Here is a 20,527-nt window from a genome sequence, read left to right as displayed (position 1 = left end):
TTAGCAACAGATGGGAATCCAAATATGGGACCCATGGTATCAAAAGCCAAATCCCTGTCAACACCAGCTGTGCAGCTAACCAGGTTTTGATCCACAGAATTTGCCTGCTCCTTTCATTTAGGAGGATTTGTCCTCCAAAGCCTTTCCCTTTCACCAGCAGGACTGAGAAGCTCCTACCAACAGCTGTGTTAATTAAAAAAATGTCTCTTCTTTGGGAGACGAGCTGCACTGAAGTCATAAGGAGGAGAGGAAAGTGAGATATGAATTCACCCTTTTTTTTTTTTTGTTATCTACAAGAAATATGCCCGAAAGCTTCTTGCACAGACAAATGGCAAGTTCTTTAGCAATCAGAATTCTTAGAATACTTATCGATAACACATGAAAGCTATTTGGAAGAACAGCTACAAGTAAATCTTGTTAGTATTCCACATATCAGCAAAACAATGTCTTCCAAGATTAACCACCAGCAATCAAAAGATGTTACATTAAAACAAACAAAATTGGAAGTTATTTTGTGTAGAGAATTGTACCACAACAATATACACACATAAGTAAAGTACGAACTATAGACTGAAATTCCAAATCTAAGCAAGAAACATTTAGTATCAGAACTACACTACTAGGTACCTAACAAGGTATGACAACATCAACTACGACATGTTAATTATCACAACACATACTGAAACAGATAGAGAAATAACAGTAATATACTTTGTGAGTGTCAAGAAAGTTGCAACTGCCAGTAACTTTTTTTTGGACTAGCTGTACATAAAAGACAGTTTTTGAAGCATCCAGAACAGAGTGCAAGGCTTGTTTCACTGCTCTGTATTGTGTTCAAGTTCTATATCTCTGCAAAGACTAGAAAAATGATTACGTATGACTTCAAAACCAGGAATTAAGTATAAATGAAAAAAGTGTTCAATAATTAGAAAAAACAGCTGAAAGAGTAAAATCTGTAGAGATAACATAAAACCTTTCTACAGACATCATACTACATTCCAAGAACAAAAACATGCTAGACAGGAGTAAAAGGAGTCTAAGCAAAGAAATGATAAATGGATGTATCCTACAACAAAACAGAGGTGATGTTCTAAATGGGGAAAATAAACTTTGAATATGGAAGACTAAATAGAAAACCAAACATTCAAAAAGGAGGTCTACCTCAAAAACAAAACAATTCTTTTTAAGGAGCAGGAGGCCTCACAGATAACCCCACAGAACTAAAAGATAATCAATATATAACATTGACATTTTAGAACCCTTTCTATTACCTTCCATTACGGTTACTCTGGTAAAGACCTCAAATTCATTAAATATTCACTTGGTAAGAGGTATAAAACCCGCAGGTATAAAACCTGCAGAATGAACCTTTTTTTTCTTAAATCATCAGAATGATACAAGAATATAAACAAAAAGATCTCTTGGTATTGAGAGAGGTTCTTACTAAATTCCAATTTTCACGGGCCGAATTCAGAAAAGTAAGAGCTGATTTTCACAAAACTACAGAACGGCTGAGGTTGGAAGGGACCTCTGGAGATTACCCTGCCTGAGCAGGGTACACCCTGCAAATCCAATTCAAATCTATTTGGAGGTGCCACATACACAGACCATTCTGACCTGCACATATGAGCACACAGTCATGGAATACACATGGTCCTAAGCCCATTTGCGGTATGCAAAGCACCAGTTTCCCAAGAATTTCTATCTAAGACATTAAGTCCGAACTGGATAGGTCTCAGGCATCCTACAGTTACAAATTAAATTTCAGTTCCAATGCAGGTACAGGACAGTTAGAAATGTGGTTAAGACTTCTGTACAACAATGTCTTTCTCTTTTTCAGTCTCACTTCTCTTTAGTAAAATTCTCTAATCCATATCTGTTTCTCAAAACATGAACTAATGATGACAGACTGTACAGGACACTTCCTTTAGGTTGCGATTAAGACACGAGTAAAAGTAACACAACAAATACACGCGTCAACATACAGTAAAAACAAATATTCATGGTATGTTCTACCATAAGTGTTCTATCCTCTCCAAAGCATTACCACAAAGACAGTCTTGATACTTCCTGTCCTGGTGCCAACAGCTCCATGAAATCTTTTTCAGAAGCCATCAAAAACATCAGTAAGTGAAATGTTAGACTATTTTCTACAAAACTGGTTGTTTCAAACAGAGCCTTTTTAACAAAATGCCAAAAAGGGAGGAGACATGGCTGTGACTGTATCTGAATCATCTCTAAGAACTCTTCCTGCCATTACTGCCTTAAGGTTGTTCTTAAGTAGTGCGCAAATAATTCATCACTAACATATAATCAGTTACTCACTAATACATATCCATAAAACATTTATGATAGAGTACATCATTATATTAGCATTAGTTAATTATTTTAATGAACAACTAATTACAACATTGGATAAGAACATTAGAAACAGTAAGACTGACTTTTTATTTTGCAAACCAACATAACGAGAAAGTAAAGTGAGCACGCTCCTCCCAAGTTTATCAATCCTAGCAGATTTATCTTGTACTTTTAAATGAGAGGATTTACTGTTAACTGATAGGAATGGTTTAGGTAACACATAACAGGGTATTATTTACCAAGTATTATTCCTTGATATGTTACAGAAATGATAGGTTACAGACCTTCTGCAAACTAGTTGACTGACTGCATATACAAACTATCAACTTGTAAAAGAAACCTAAGTTCTTATCTGGGAAGAAAATTCATTGAAATAGGGTTCCATTTGGAAAATGGACTTAAATTCACCACCTACAGTATTTATCAACTGTGACTTTCCCCCCCAACCTCTATCTGGAGGACAGTGAGAGGTCAGTACTACAGGGAACACCCACAGTACTTGCTCTGTTACCATCTTCAAATTTGAAGCATAACTATCAGTTTATTCAGACTGAAAAGAAAAAAGCTATCCTGTAGAGATCCAACCACCACAAGCAGAATTTTAGCCATCACTTGATTTAGCCATCACTCGAAATGGGTACTTTGTTTTGCCAACAAATCTTACTTTACTCAAGTGGAAAAATTCTGAAAGAATCCCTACCTACAGACAATAGTTTTAAATAACTATCAATAGACATTTGAACTTAAAGTAAACTGGTAACTGGATAGTTCTGATTATAGAAGGCCATGAAGTCCATCTCTGTGATTCACCAAATGTCATACAACTATTAAATGTATTGCAAAACATTAATCTCTCTATTCTGTCCTCTTAAACCTCTTCTCCCTTGCTAAGTTAATGATTAATAATTCAATTTCTTCTTGCTTTACATTTTTTCCCCACTTTGTCTCAAAACATGTCAAAACATCCTCTCCAGGGACGTAGTCACAGCACCAAGCCTGTTGGAGTTTAAGAAGCCTTTGGACTGTGCTCTTAATCATATGGTCTGAATTTTTGGGTAGACCTGTGGGGTTCCAGGAGTTGGACTTGATGATCCTTATGGGTCCCTTCCGACTCAGGATATTCTATGATTCTATATGCCTGCTCTAATTAGCACAAGGAAATGGTAATATACTGAGATTATCCATTACACAACTCCTGTTACTTTAAAACTAAAAACCACCCACAAAACAATTTTCACCTACTCATATCATATACCATGCCTTATTTCCCTAGTACTATATATGACTATTTTTAAGCAAAATACTGAATTGCACCTGATCATAAGTCTACATTTCTTCCAGTTAACCACATCCTGCATCATATCTTCCTACAGATACGATGTTTCTCCCTTCTTATAAGGAAAATACTCTAAGTAGTCTACTTCATTTTAAGAAATATACTCCCAGACTAATGATGCTACTCACTGAGTAAATGTGGGGCATGCCAAGATTAAACCAATCATTTAATAAGCAAAAGAAAGTTTCACTTCAGTTCCAGTTTCATTTTAAAATCAGTTTTTGCATGTAAGCCTTCCTTAGAAGATGGAAACATATTCTGCATGGATGGAGGTGGCGGACTGGATCCAATTGCCTTCAGTTCTTTCGTGCCATAAAAGGATAATGTTAAAGGAATGAGGAAAGCTTGTGGGAGGAGGAAGGTTATAGTGAATTCTTCAAGGAGACTGTTCATAAAGATTGACCATTTTTTAATCTCTTAGAAAGCAGTCATACAGCATACTGGAAGTTATATCATAAAAGTTTCTGGAGAAAACACCATACCCAAGAGTCATACATGGGTTTTTAAAATCAAACAGGAAAACCAAACAAAGGAAAGATACTCTGTTAAGTTCAGCTACATGAAAATACAAGTAATTCCCACCCCCACAGATCCACATTTTACTTGTTATAAGCTACCAAAATTTTATTCTTTAAAGATTCAATTAGCCAGTTCAGACTTACTTAGATTGTCAGAGATAACTAACATTCAGTGAGACCTAGAATTTCCCAAATTTTAAAGTTACTGAAAACAGATACTTCAGCTTTGAGTGGAATCAAAATATATAAATAGATGTATAAATAGCTGAAAAATATAAATACAAATAAAAACATTCTGATCAGGTGGAATCTCGTAATACATGAAATCCTGTAGTTATCTTCAGCAATCTTATGAAATATAGAAATTACAACTCATAGCTAAGTTTGCACATTTTAAAAAACATACACTGGAATTCCATGATTCAGACAGCTGTGGGATTTAAGTATCACATTAATTTTAATCTGGTGATGACTAGCAGACAGAAAGATACTTTATATGAAATGTAAAGATTTTGAGTTGGTCAAACAATTCTTACCCCAGCAGAATTTTAGCATGAACCTCTTTGTTAGTCCTTGAGATTTCTCTCAAAGAGGTAATTTCTGCATCAAACCAAAATCCTCTCTCTTCTGGAGTTTCAACATTGTAGTTAACCATCACCACATCACCCACTTTTAGTTCACTCCACTTCAGAATGGTTCTTGCTCGGGGTCGAAGATTACTGGTGTCCATTTCTACTATGCCATTCTCCGGGTACCTTGAAAAGCAAAGCCAACAACAGTAATGATTATTACTCTTGTAACAGGAAGTTGTGAGTCATAGACAACACTTTTCAAAAGTATAATTTTTAAGATGTCTTTGACTTATAAAACATAGCATAAAAAAATCAGACCTACTATCCTTTTGAAAATTTTATTTTAATCTAAACAGAGTCCAGCTGTTTGACTAATCTCAGATGGAAACAGCAGCATCCACAAGTTGTATTACAAAATAAAAAATGTTAGAACTGGTTGTTGGATTTTTTCCACATTTCGAATGCAATCAATTTCAAATTTTAGCACAGACATGGCCCAAATTTGCTCTCAGTGAAATCAACTTCTTCCTTAAACCAACAAAAAAGCAGTAACGATTAAAACAATGTTTTTCAGCATTGCACATTCCTGATTTAACTCTGTTCTCAAGCGTTTGTTACATTTCCACTGTATTCATTATATTTAGGACTAATCTTTTTAATAGTTTGACCTTACAAACACAGCATATTGAATTCATGTGGTAGATACAGTCCAAATCCATGTTCAATGAACCACGGGTTTAAAAAAATGGCTAACTACAAAATCTAGTAAAGGAGAAAGAACTCAGACTTCCTCTCAGACAGATGATCTAACAAGTGGAAAACATTTCTCCCTTTTAATTATGAAAGAAAAACCTAGAAAGGTAAATGTAGGATCAGTCCTTTTGACAACTTATTTTGAGAAGATGCAGTGAGGAATGCGACAGTGTAAGAAATAAAGGTAGAGGAAAATGCTTCACTAAAACATAATTACGAAATGTTGATTTGTTTTTTCACTGAAGACAGTTTTTTTTTAAACACCATAGTATTTTACACATTACCACCCCAAAATTGTTAGGATTTATAAGATATGGCATACAGCAGCACAGAAAGGCGGCAATTGTAGCACACATACAAAATTAAACAGTAACGAGTAGTATCTGAAGAACTCGAATTCCTTTTCAAGTTAAGATTTATTTAGCAGAATTAAGATAGCTGTCAAATATTGCTATCTTAAAAACAAACAAGAAATAAAAAGCAAAAAAGAAAGACTTGAGATGTTAACTTTTTGGTCTAACAACACAGCCTTCTTAGGTCCTCTGTATAAGGTAATTCTTCAGCTATAGTAGTGCTTGCAGACTTTTCAGATGTGCTGGAAATACAGCACAATAGAGACATGAAAACATTGCTAGCAGAAAATACAAAAAGATTAAGACTCAGATGCTAAACTAAAATAGTGAAGTTCCCTTCTAATACTGCTTGTAAGCAGAGAATCATCCATTATTAAACTTGCCTTAGATGAGGTCACAGTAGAAGTCCCAGAGAAAAAGAAAGCAAGTCAAGTGCTTACAGACAAGGGCTATGCAAAGTATTCATTCCTTTCTTTTTAAGAAAGATTACTGAGAACAATATATCTTACATTTCCATCATGTAATGATGATTATTTTAGCAAGAGTACTCATGCTTTGTAGTTTTATATGCCTTTATAAAAGAGCACTGTTAAATCATAATGGCAAAATTCTACCCTTGCTAATATAAGTATGGCTCTTGTTAGTTTCCAGCATGCCTATCTGTAATGAACAAGACCATTTCAAAGTCTTGGGAGAATCACATGTTCTAACTACATGAACTAAATGTACTTAGCAGCATGAGGCTCTGGCAAACTACAGTCTGAAGGCTGTCCCCGCCTCAACAATTGAATGAACCCCCCCGATGCACTTGGATGCATTATACACAAGTCCATTTCTGTACTAAATCTATCAATCTGCTAAAACAGAAATGGGCTAGGGAGAAGGCTGTGGACATGCACTGTGGGCGTGCAGGATGGGAGGGCCAGAAGAGACCTGGTGTTCCATCTCTGGGCCTTTCTTTGCCCTCTACTGTGAAGATATCTGAAGTGTGGCTTAAATTTGTTGGAAGGCTTACCAGCTTCTTTTGTTTAAAGAAACATGAACCACAATAGTTTAACATTGGTTTGAGATAAACCAAGGGCCAAGATGACATCATATATGTCTTTAATTATTACTTACATTAATTAATCCCTAATTAAAACTTAATTTATCCATAATCAAGTTAAATCCAGAATAAATCCAGAAAGTGTTTACTTCCCAACACTTTCAAATCCTAATCATCAAAATCTGCACGACAGGAATATACAGAGGCAGGTGCTTATGAGAGCCACCATCATGTGAGAACAGTCTCATACTAACTTTTTTTTTTTTTTAAACAGTTTTGTTTCCAATTCAAAAGCATGAACTATACACAGCCAACACTGGTACTTGTCCTGCAGTTCTCCCTTAAAAGAACTATTCTACAGTGATAGTGTTCATAATTATTGCAGTAACTGTATATAAAGCAATGCAAAAAGCAACTATAATGAGGTCACATCTGTTTTACTGCAGGGCCCGAATAATGGCAGAGCATCACGGTACAACAGGCTACTGAAATCTTAAGACTAAGACTGGGATACTGGTTAGTTCCAATTATTTTACAATAAACCCTTCCTAAAGTTTGAAGAAGGCACGAAATATAACAGTGAACAATGAATCAGTTTACTTAAGCTCAGAAATGAAAGTGTGCCTTAAGCATCCAGAAACTAAAGAAAGAAAAGTTACGTATTGTGTATATACACACAAAAATAATGAGGTGAAAAATTATGTATGAGATCCGTGGTGTTTAAAAATCAGTATACATTAAAAATTCTGGTCACTACCCAAAAAATAATCAAAACAAGTGTAACTTGCAACAATTTTGCAAGTTTTTTGGAGCAGGAATTTTGATATGAAAAATCTATTCTCTGAAAAAAAATGTTTGAGTTCTCTTCTTCTGGGGAAGATCTTTGGAAAAATAACTTTTAATCATCAATAATTATTTTGTGCCATATTCAACTTTGTGTCATCTTTTCACTCCTAAACAACTCAGAATAGAAACCTTCCTACTATATGCCTGAGGAGCCTCAAAGATTTTCATTGTTAACAGTGACTCCAACTCTGCTCTTGAAAGTATCTGGTGAAAGAACCCAAAAAAAGAAGATTGCTAAGCTTAACACACCTCCTGAAGTCTCCTCTTATAGGTAGAAACCTATTGCTCTCCAAAGAAAGAAGAGAAAGGCAGTCTTCAGTAAAGGAACTTTTCTTGTTGGCTGGTCAGAAACTTAAGCTCACAAACTTTCCTTTTGAAGAAAAGTTAATAAACTGTCGAGATTTTCCTTGTCAAAATTCACATTTCTTTTGCATCAGGTTCCATACACAAACTGTTTTGGTGCTGTGCTTTCACACACTGAAATGCTGATGAATTTTGATAAATGCCAACAGATATTTAAACATTCGTGTTTGTTAACTATTCATGTTTGTCCATAACTGATACCCCAAACAGAACAGCTGAAACAACATTTGTCACAAGCCTTTGAGTTAGGCTCAAAAAACACACATCTGCAGTCATACTAAATATGTTAAGCACAGTAACACTACTCCTCATTACACTGAGTAAAAATAAAATACTTTCACAGTAAATTTGTGACCTCAGATGTATTTAATGTCACAATTTACCTAAGTATGGAAAAAACAATAAAAAATGCCACTCACTCCACACTCATTTTCCGGAAGCTTAACAAATTTTTATAAATCACACAACATTAAAACTTAACCTCTTACAAATGCAAGAGTAGTATGTAACTATATCACGAATGGGAACACACAGGTTTATGGAGATAAACCAAGAGACAATGAACAAATACAGTCTTGTAACAAGCCTCAAGAATGAGGTGAAAGACCCTTTCCAGCCAACTGTAATAAAGAACTACTGTTAGACATGAATGTTTAGTGAAGGTGTTTTCTTATTTATTGCATTACTTATAAAATCCTGTGATAACTCTCCAGAGAAAACAAAGCAGTTTCACAGCAGTGTTCTAATTAGACTAGTGTAAGTTCGGTACAGTTGAAATGATGATTTGACACAATTCAACCTTTAAACAATTATAGACATTTTCTTGTTTTTATGTATTTTTCATGACACTTAACTAATATTTTAAAAAGCAGACATTGTTAACAGGAAGTATTATTGTAACAGTTCAATGAATACTGCCCATAAGAAGTCTCATGTTCACTGTCAAGCCACATTTCCCTGTGATTTTGATTCTCCCTCTAATAATTTTAACTGTAAACACTAATAGTAGCATAGCAAGATTTACCTATGATTTCCTAACTTTGTAGACAGTTTCCATAGCAAAGAACTATCAATGTAGTAAAAATCCCAGCATTTCTTGGTCAGTATCTGTTTGTTCCTAAAACACTCTACTGAGAGACATTAGCTCTACATCAGAATATACACAAGTCTTTTCAGTCTACCAAGAACTTACTTTCAACAAAATATTAAGTATTCTTTTTGAAGTATGAATAGAATGAAACAAAGGGCATTGGAGAAATACACTGTGCAAGGGGAGGTATGGAGGCATTCTGTCATTCCTTCACAGAAAAGGAAGCAGATTTCTGTTTGTGGCATGTGCATTAAACCTGCTCAAAGCAGTGCTTCCCTCCCTTGCTCCACCCTTACTAAGCAGCCACCAGGAGAATTTATGCAAATGGATCAGTTAGATCTACAGCACTCTTCACCTAGTGTTTTTTTTTTTTTTTTAAATGTATCAGGAAGCAAGAGCACTCTACAGCCATACAGTCACCAAATTCAACACAACTGAACTATCAGGCATACATAGCTGGAAAATAAGGTAAGAGGAAGAAGCAGTGACCAACCTCTAATAGCAGTGTACTGTAATCCTTGACTGATGTCTTTGTCTCCAATAAACAATTTATCAAAAAATTGTAGGGTAGAAACCCATTATATTAAATCCCTGCCTACTACCTTTATTTGCACATTTCACATTAAAAAACTGAAAATATATCTGTTAGGCAAGTCTCAACTTCGAACCATTTCTTGAAGAATAAATGGAAACTTGTTCTTTTGATGATCTCTTCAGCTAAGGAGACACTTTCAAGGAGAAAGGGTTGTGGTTTTCCTTGAGAAGGTAGTACTTAAAGAAGCACATCACTTCTTATATTACATTCTCATTTTCTCAAAATATTCTGTGCTCTCCAAAAAATCCGAAGTCATAATTTTGAGAATTCAAGTTTGAGGCTCTTGTAAACTATGACTGCTTAAAACCTGTCTTGTATGTTACTTATACAGCATACAGAATGACTAAAATTCCTGACCTTCATGATAATAAAACAAAATCTTGTTTTTCTTAACTTATCTATGCATATGCTTTTGACATTATTCTGAAGATGTTACGGGTAGTCTGGACTATAAAAGACAAATGAAACTTGCCTGATAAAGGCAAGACAGTTTTGATAAGGATTAATGACTGCAGCAAACCAGAACTTTTAGTGTGCTGGCCTATCACAATCTTTCAAATAAAATGGCTTATGCCTTTATCTCATCTTCTCCCTTTATAAAAAGGATGATCACTAACACCTTTGGCCTTCATTGGGAACTGTTACTTCTTACAGCATTTTCCATGACAACTTAGTGTCTGCAACCCTGATTAGTTCTGAACTAATAAAACAGACACAAAATAAAAAGGCTTAAAATAAAAAAAATAAAGCTTAATTCCCCTTGTACTTGAAAGACATTCTCCTCTTGCAATTAACTTTTCAAAGATCTCGTAACACAGAAAACATTAATTCCTGTTATTATTTTACTTGGGTAGGTTGAGATGTAGGGAATGAACAAACAGTCAAAAAATATTTCCAGTAGGACTACCCCCACCTTTTTTTCCTTCTTAACTGTTTTTTCATTTTAGACCATTTCCCAAACTTCCGAATTAGAAGTTTGTTACCCAGGTTTGTACTTTTACATTCATTTCAGCCACCATGACATACCTATGCTCCTAACATGACTCAAACACTTCAGAAATAAATAAGCTTATAATTGTTAAGACAATCTTACGACGCTTCTCAGGCAGAAGCAGAAACAAGAGTTAAAACATCTGAGTATTGACTTGGCAGGTCAAGGCATTTTAGTAGTATTTAACTACAAACCTTCCACCTCAAAATGGAAGCTACTACTGACAGACTGATATAACTGTATTAGCTCAATTTACATTCAGGAACACCGGAGTCCAACCAGTGCCCCAGAACACTGAGATCAGTCCCTTTTTATTACATGCTACCCCATACACACACTAACCTTTTCCTGGACTCCATTTATGATCTGAGTGTCTAAGATTACTGATACTTTCCACAGTTCATTTTTATGACATTTTACACAGCTTATGGAAGACAAACAGCCTAACAAGGGACAAGTACTGACTAAAGCTTACTTACAAGTATGTAGTAACACATTCCTGTGTGCCATATATGCCTTTACCTTCAAAGCAAGCTGTAATCTCCTTAGTGTGTAATGAATATTTTTTTAAGTGGTTCTACAAAGCAATTGAATTTATTATTCAAACCTACAGGACCTAATTAGTAATACTATTTAATAGAAGTACATAGCACATTAACAGAAGCTGCTTATTTAGAGATAAAAATATCAACAACTTAAGGACAGAACCCATAAGAACGGAGGTCTTCCTAGAAACTGAGGAATATGCTGTTCCTAATTCTTCATGCTGAAGAATAAAATGGGGGTATTGACTAGTAATTTTGTTTCTTAGAAATATATTTCTCATTCTGTAAACAAAATAGCTACCAAGCACATCTGTAACAGGCACAGATTTGCATATATTTTCTTCTTCCCAGTCCTTTCCTTTGCCTTTATATTTGGTTCCAGGAGCATGTGTGAACACACCACTAGTGCAAACTACATAGCTGAGCTCACTACAGGAAACTGCAGGTGTCAGCATACCCAGAGCACAACCAAGGGTGTCACCCTAGCAAAGCTGTATTCACGATGGCTGCTTTGTCTGGCTACCTGCAATAAAATTCACTACAGTTCATCGTTTTGGCTGCTCAAAACAGCTGTTTGTTCTACTCAGCTTCAAAACCCCCAACAGCATACACGCTCCGAAATAGATGAATAATGGACCTGCACTTGGAAAACTTACCTCAGAGAAGCCAGCTGCTCTTCAGTAACGCTAACTACCTGCACCTCTGTCTACATGCACAGCCAGCAAATCTCCATATTCAGTTTACATAGACTGGATTTCTGAGTTTTGTTACTGTAGGATCACATCCATGGACAGCCTGGTTTGTAAACAGACATAATACCCACTAGTCACAACATCATGTTGCACAGATGTCAAGAATGGAGGCATTCTTTAAATGATGTCAAAATTCAAAGTATATTGCAACTTCAACTCTGCCTTATTAGTCTTGCAACAGATTTTAAAACCGCCAGCATCCATTGAGACCATTCCTGAGGTTGCTGTAATCTTATCTTTTAGCTAATGATACAAATAGCTACAGATCCTAAAAGAAAGCTCAGATTAAAAAAAAATGTGGAAACCCAAATGCAAGCTCTCATTCTTGCTGTAGAGAGGCTCTGAAGGTTAACACCAGCTGTCATCTTTCTACTCCATTAATGATAAGGATCCCTCAAATTGCAGCATGCTCTCTAGACCCAGAAGAAACATTAAGTGTAGTAAAGTGCAGTGAGAAGAGTCTGAGAAAACCGTGGAAAGATGGTGTACTAAAGTGACAGCAAGGACTGGCCAACATGAGTAAGTTTACCCTCAAAAATCCATCATATAAACAAAGCTATGAACAAAAGAACTTCTCTTTGGAGAGGGACACTGTTGGGTAAGAATAACCCTGATTTACTTATCCACTTCAGTTCGTGTTAAAATCTTCCTGTTACCAACAAAAAAAAATTGCTCACTAATGTCTATTTTAACAAAACAAAACCTTTAAGAACTGGAAAAATAAAATCTACTTTTCATGAGTCTACAGCTGGAAGTACTATAAATTCTATCTGCATTGATCCAGGAATTTGATAAAAGCTTTAGGAATCCTCAGAAATAGTAACTGCCGTCTGGCTACCTAAGTTGCCTTAACCAGACTGGGCATGCAACTCACTGCTAGCGCATCCTGCTTCACAATGCTTTTCAGACACGCTCTTTACAGCACCAAAGACAAGACGTCCATGGAAGTTCTACTGGATCGTAAAAGCATCCAACATACATGCCAAACAGATCAGATGCAAACTGGACTGCAGTTTCTTGGGCTGAGAAACAAAGCAGCCTCAGACTACCTCCAGTTCTCAAAGAACTCAGAGGAGTTCTTTGAGGACATCATTCCACAGTATTAAACATGCCAACAATTCATCCCTTTTGCTAAACTACCTAGTGCCCTAAAATAACTAACCACAAACAACATACTTAATGACACATAATGCAGATATTAGTGCAAGGTATAATTTAAACCTCTGACTGATATAAAACCTGAGAAGGTTATCATCCAAACATGGTTGCACTGAAAACAAGTTACCTACACTTAATCCATACTTAATCATCTGTGTATAGGTATGCATACTGGCATTTGTCAGGCTGCAAACATCTCTAGCCTTGCTATGAATAGCATTGAGCACCACCTTAAATGGAAGGCCTTCATTACAAATAATTTACATGGGAAAAACAGGAGAAGGAAGGAAAAGAGCTTCTGTTTGTCAATCAACAATTCTTTCCACTACTTCATGAAAGAGGTAACCATCAAGACACTAACACTTGCAGAGTGAGAACTCTGACAGTAAGTAGACTAGCCAGTGCTGCACAAGCAATAAATATGAAGTGGGGCAAGTTTAACAGGAAAGCTTTCATATGACAGCAAAGTAAGATGTCTTTATTGTACCACACTAAGCAACTGAGTGTCCTGCTCCTCACACAGTGTTTCTTAAGCAAACAAGCTATGGTGGAGACTGTTATCTTCAGGATCCGACCTTATGCTGGATTCCTCATGAGTCCTTTCAAATAAGGATTCAGATTTCTTCTGTTCAAAACAGGTTCACATCTTCATCTGTATTAGAAGACAGTTGCTTGGGGCAGAAGAATGAAATGGAGGATAGCATATAAAAACTGATAGCACACCTTGACCTTAGAAGTATTTAATGGCTGTTTGTGATAGTGACAAAAATAAAACAGAAACAACAATGAATAAAAAGGCAGAAGGGGAAGAAGAGAACATTGGTAGAAATAGGCACACCTGTAAACAACACTGCCCTCCAGGTAAAATGCTGCATACAGAAACTGACTGCAGAAGATGGACCATCAGTTAAAAGCACTATTGCCACAGCTGCATGCCAAGAAAGCTAGTAACAAAAGAAGGCAGATTCAGGTTCAGTGTTGATGAATGGTCTTCACCTCACTGATAAAAACAGTGCTCTTAACCAAGCACTGCATATCTTTTAAACCTTTCACAATAAAGAAGGAATATGTAATACATCAGTAGCACTCACAGCTGGGAAACCTCTGTTTTGCCATAAGGTAGTTGTCCTTTTGAAAGTTACCCCAAGCCCTTATCCAGAACAGGTATCTTCTCTTCATCGTAGTCTCTATTCATTTTCCCAGAAAAGTTTTCTATTGTTTTCCCCTTCACATTCACTCTTACTAAGAAGGAAATGGAAAGAAGAAAGGAACAAATGAAAACCTGTCCCTCAAGAAGAGGTATACTCTTGTGAAATTGTTTAAGCCAGAAGATTAAAAGGTTTTAGCAAACCTGGAACTGAAAAGTCCTACACAGGACTTGTGATACATAAATCTAGCAGTACCAGTTAAGACCAGCTCTCTCACTTAAGAAAGGCACAAGTCCTGCTTCAGCCTTTAAGAAAAGCTGTTCTCAGGAGTGACCTAAAAGTTACCTTGTTGAAAAAGAATTAATGATTGATTGGATTCTTCACTTGATAGGACTGCCAAGTATCTCTGGCTAGAAGACCAAAGCCAGAAGTAACCTCAAATCTGTTAAGATCTAAAAATCTAACTCCTTCAAGGATTGAGCATGGAACATACTGGCAGCCAATACAGATGTAGACTTCCTGATGCACAGGCACAGGACTAAGTAGAATTGATGGCTAAGGCAGCATTAAACCCTTACTGAAAGGGGTAGGGAGAGTAAACACATCACAATTTCCAGGCATATTTAGGCATTTAGGTTGTAAAAAAAAATTTATTTTTGTTCTTTCAAATTTTTCTCACCACTCTCAAGAACTTGAAAGTGTGCTTCATTATAATTTACTACAGTGATTTAGACTAAGCATGAACTTTCCTGACAGGTACAGTTTAAGAGAGAATGATTGAGGTGAAGCTTCACTTTTGAATAAAGTTCTCAGCTACAGAGTTCTAAGATAGATGTGTCAAACAATGCATTGAGTCAGTCCTAAACCTCTGAATACAGTGTGAATACTAATGACACAACTAAGGGAAGAAAGGAAAAAACAGTTTCAGGCCTCCATCTATGTTAAAACGTGGGATCTGTGTGTTTCAGAGAGAGCAGGGTGAGCAAGGTCTGCACTAGAGGACTTTGCTGCATGAACTGTGCATATAGTAACAGAAAGCCTGGTCCTGATAGGGTTGCACACACTTCCAGCATCTTTCTTACACAAGCACTGCGATAAGCATTACAGGTTCCAAACAACCAAGAAAAAAAACACCAAAGGATGACGTTTGAGGTGTTTTTTTTTCTTGTCAGATTAAGTCTGCCACAACACGTGGCATAGTAAAGTGTATTTGCTGTTCATCACCATAAGGTCTCACTTCAGAGCCAAGAAACTGCAGTAGACCAATTTAATGCACTACAGCTGACCTGTCCCACAGCTGCAGCTTCCTTTTTGGTGACATTTTCTTCCAAACTGGAAGGATAAAACAAGCAGAGAATGAGACTCAAACATCAGCGTCAGAGAAAATTTAAGAAGCTGTCAACACATGTCCACCTGTGACATACAGTCCTCCAATGTATTCAAGTAATTTTTATGGCTTTACAGACCCAAGGCTTATGCTTTTCACTTCCCAGCCATTTTTATTCTGTTTCAGATGAATGCAAGTGCTTTCACCTCTTGCAGGAGTATAAATATTGTGGGCAAGGCACAGTCGAAATTGCCCCACCTAAGAGAATCATTTTCTTCAGGAGATAAAAGGGAAGATGTCTTTATTTGCAGTCGTGTGTTTTGAAGAAGCTCAGAAAATGCCAAGTAAGTTAAGCAGCAAAATGCACAGCCTGAACCTAAAAAACAGAACATCCAGGAAGAGGTAGCTGTGCAGAAGAATAAACAAGTAATAAAGTATGAGCTTCAAAGAATACAAGAAGTTAAATTAGATGAGACAAGTTCTGGAGCACAGGCGAACTGTGTGGTAAAGCACACTATGCCCTCCCTTTTTATCCATAAGGAACATACTGGCAGCAGGATAGCTGCATACAGACACAGGCAAACAGTAATGGATGCAAATAAAGTGCTGTGAGTGCCCAAATAACTACCATTTGAATATTCATGTTAATTACCACTAAAAGAAGTGAGACCTTTCAGTATTTTTAACCAAAGGTCAGTAACATTCATGTTAAACCAAATAACTGATAAAAGCTCAAGTTTTGCTTTCCAGAAAGTCTTTCCATAGTTACTTTTTCTGCATGTTCCAACAGCCAGCATCTTCAACTGAAACATTCAGGACGTTAGACTGAACAAATACATACCTGTGCCTTTAACTTTAACTATCTTGCAACATTATGTTCCTATACCTTATCAAATTTTGCTGGCAATGAACATAAAATTGCTATGCATAATCTTATAGTAAGACCAAGAAGATTACTGTCTCCACCTGCTTAAAGCGAGCAACTAGATCCTGAAGCACAAACGTAAATTTTCTTTTCCTGTAGTATGGATATGCCAGATAAAATCTGGTGTGTTGCGCAACAATTTCTATTTTAGTAATGGGGGAAAAAAACAGGCCATATACAGAAGAACATAATTTCACTGCAACAGTTACAAAAGTTTCTAAAGAAATTTTTGCTCAGGGCTCACTTGTATGTATCTGCAGTGTTGGAAAATTAGGTAATCTTTAAGCCAATCTTTAACTACAATGCACACATAATTACCCTAGAAAGTGTTTTTTGATGAAGTGATTTTGATTGTATCGGTTGAGCAAGTTATTTCCATGTACTTCTTGTAATATTTGATACCTGATAAAGTATTTAAATTTTTGAAAGATTGAAGATTTTGAAGAAAAATTCGTTTAAGGCTTTCCTCTTTGTGATTATCTAACATTAACTTACACAGTTGCAGATGCAATTTTATATCTGAAATCAAGTCAAAAAAGCACACTGAGTTATAACAGCAGCAGCAAAATGTTCTCTATTCAAGTCTGTATTTTTATTTTTCCTAGCAAAACTACATTTAGTTACACTTTAACTAAACTTGACACTGCTGCTCTGAAAATGTATTTTGGAAATCTGTATTTAATTAATACTGAATACACCTTGCCTTCCTCTACCTTAAGCTTGGATTGCACAAACTACAGTATTTCTACTATTCTCAGTAGCTCTACTACTCTCAGTAGCAAAAATTAAAAAATTCCCTAGAATCTATTTAGATGCTTAGCTCAATGCTTCAGCAAATGCTGTTTAAAACAATTTAAAAAAAAATCTCAAGTGAATGAAATTGTGCAAAACTTCTCCAAAAGAAATTACTTTCTATTTAGTGTGCAGTATGAGGGGCTACTCCTGCCCACACGTTGAAGGCTCCAACATTTGTTTTTATGAAAAAACAAAAAACCCACAACCCTCCCTTAGTGTCCTCATTCCAATTCAGAATCAATTTCATGCCATGAGTCACAAGTTTTCTAAAACAAACCTTTGTCAGCAATGCAGACCTGCAATTTTGTGCATAACTGTTCTAGTTAGAACAAAATTCATCCGAATTGTGTACCAAAATTTGCTCTCATGAGACTTCTCCAGTTCCAGTGAGAGGAACTGAATATACACAGGGAATAGATAAATAAAACAGTACTTAACTTGGAAAAACCCAGAGTGAAAATTCCTTTATATATATAGTTTCTTCTTCTCATATAAGAGGGATGGATTTAAAATTTTAAAGACAAATGAACTAATACAAGTACTTAAGCATGGAAAAAAATACCATTACTCCCATGTATTCACTATAGCCACTGAAAAGTGTTTAAATGTTTTAATATTTTTTTCTTGGTTGCAATATTGAACTTGCTCTCTTTGATTCCAAGCTTCTTCAAGAAATTCTTGGTTTATACAAACCAAACAACAATATGTGATGTCCTCAAAATAGTATCAGGAGCACTTACTCATCGTACTTGATATGATAAATAGCTTCTTCATCAGTGTCCATACAGTCTGAATAAGATGTAGACGGTGTACTGTCCAAATTATTTGCATTCTCTCTAGAATGATCTTGACTTAAGCTTCCATTAGTCCTTTTGTAAGTATTACCACTCTTTCCTTGAGCTTTACCATTCTTATGTCCCTTTGTTGCTCGGGTAACATTTTCTATGTGAGCTTCAAACCAGGCTCCAATGCTGACATCACGGGCATCCACCAATTCGTTTATCTAAAAGGAAAATTCAATAATGAGTTTATGCTTGTTTTCTATAATCTTAATTAAGAATAAATAAGACAACTACTATACAACTGCTTAACCCTGTTACCAGTAAAAATTTAACACCAGTAACTCATTGACCTTGAACAAGTTCAAGTAACATACAGTCATCATTAACACTCTGCATGTTCAGTATTTTATTCTTGTCTCACTGAAGTTTGGTATTAGGAAGAATCACAGAACTGTTCAGGCTGGAAGGGATCTCTAGCAATGATCTATTCCAGCCCTCTGCTCAAGGCATTGTCAGCTATGGCAGGTTGCACAGGTCCATGTGCAGATGGGTTTTGAAAATCTCAAAGGAAAGACACTGCAACTTCCATTCAAGACCACACAGAATCTTCAACATCAGGCCAGCAACACATTAATTTCCCGTTATATTAGAAAGGCTATTTAATTACACAAAAAATGCATTAGTTAGCTAGTGAAAAAATACTTAGCTTTCAAAATGAACACCATGTTTACTAGCTATGAATATAACCTGTATGTAATTTTAGAAAAGGAGCCCAAGTGATTTTTTAAGCCTGAAAGTTAGCTTTCTCTCTTTCATTGTCCTTTGCTCTTGCTTCACAAATTGTTCTTTTTGACTAAAACAAGTATACATGTATACGCAGTACTACAGCATTAAAATACTAGCTTACAGCCATGGGGTTCTAAAACTTTCCTCTGCCTCCAAGCTGGAATTATGAATTAACCTTCTGTAATTCTGCCATGCAACATTTTTTACCCCTCAGGACTTGAGAGGAAAGAGGGAGGAAACATGTCGAACAAGGATGCAACCACAGTTAACCAAAATCCTATAGCTGCAAGCAACAGAACTATCTCCCAACATATCTCAGAATAATAGTGGCATTAAGCAACCAAAATACTTTATTATTCTAGAGCATGTTTTATTTTCACAAGTCGTCAGCTACTTAATCGGATGTTTCTTTAATAATTCTGAGAACACTATGAAAAAAGTGATTTAAAGAACGTTTCATCCACAGTATAACAACTATGAAAAATTATCACAACACAAGTACTGCACAGCCATGCCATAGAAAACATCTATTAAAAACAATTACGATATAGATGTGGCTTAAACTACAGCCTTTGTCAAGTACTAGTGGCAGGGACATACTTAGCAACTCCAAAGGCTAGCTTCAATTAACTAAATAACCATAATACATTTTGGCAGGGACAAGATCAAAAGAAAAAAAAACACACCACATTCAATAACTTTCACTATTTAGAGTCAAGCATTCTCTAGGTATCTAAACATGCAATTCACAGCAGTTTAAGCTAATAAATTTAACCCAAGAAAGCAATGTATAAATCATGCTTCAAATTTTACTCTTCTCTTTTCATTCACCTTCTTAAAACAGTCTTCAAAATTCAATCCTCTCCTTTTTCTCCCACAAAATTCCAACACTTTATTTTTTATTCTTAAAAACTACAGTATCTGAAGTACAGATTTTTACCAGGAGTAACACTTCAGTCGCCTAATAAATCAAAGAACCACCTCAGTTTAAATCTGTTTTAAATATAAGCAGTGGATTCCAACACTTGTAAGAAACCCAGAAGAAAAAAAGTGTCCCTACACAAACTTAAGAGTTTGAATTAGTTGTAGCACAAGGTTCTTTACTTTTTTGTCTGAAGAGCAGACTTGAGAAACAAACTATTAAAGAGTCCCTCATCTGCTGCGACTACTTGAAAGAAGTTCAGAAAATGCCAGAGAAGCCATATCAGCCAAGCCATCATCATTAGATCACAAAAATAAAATTCAGTGCAGTCTCCCATAATTCCTTTCAAAAGCATCCTTCCATAATTTGATATACACACTCACAAAACAGTCTTCCCACCCTTGCAAAGCGCAAAGACAATAAATCACCATCAAAGACTACTGAGGAACATCAGACAACTATTTTACACAGTTCTGTTTCTGAAAAAAAGATCCAGCCTGCAGCTGAGAATTCAAAGAAAAATGCAGTCAAGTCGGCTTTTATGCAAAATTGTTTTGATAGATT

General features: G+C 35.9%; 1 protein-coding gene across 5 annotated transcripts in view; it reads right to left on the bottom strand.

The window, feature by feature from the left end:
* UHRF2 (ubiquitin like with PHD and ring finger domains 2) overlaps nucleotides 1–20,527 on the bottom strand; it is an 84,810-nt gene that overhangs the window by 44,519 nt on the left and 19,764 nt on the right. For all 5 annotated transcript variants that reach the window (XM_035567679.2, XM_035567680.2, XM_035567682.2 and 2 more), the window contains 2 exons: nucleotides 18,214–18,476; nucleotides 4,752–4,970 (listed from right to left, as the gene is read on the bottom strand). In XM_035567679.2, the coding sequence (XP_035423572.1) occupies nucleotides 4,752–4,970; nucleotides 18,214–18,476 (482 nt within the window). The remainder of the gene's footprint in view (nucleotides 1–4,751; nucleotides 4,971–18,213; nucleotides 18,477–20,527) is intronic.

This window comes from Cygnus atratus, chromosome Z, assembly GCF_013377495.2.
Source record: "Cygnus atratus isolate AKBS03 ecotype Queensland, Australia chromosome Z, CAtr_DNAZoo_HiC_assembly, whole genome shotgun sequence".
NCBI lineage: Eukaryota > Metazoa > Chordata > Aves > Anseriformes > Anatidae > Cygnus > Cygnus atratus.
Note: the sequence above shows the minus strand (reverse complement) of the source record. Positions and strands in the feature narration are given on the sequence as shown.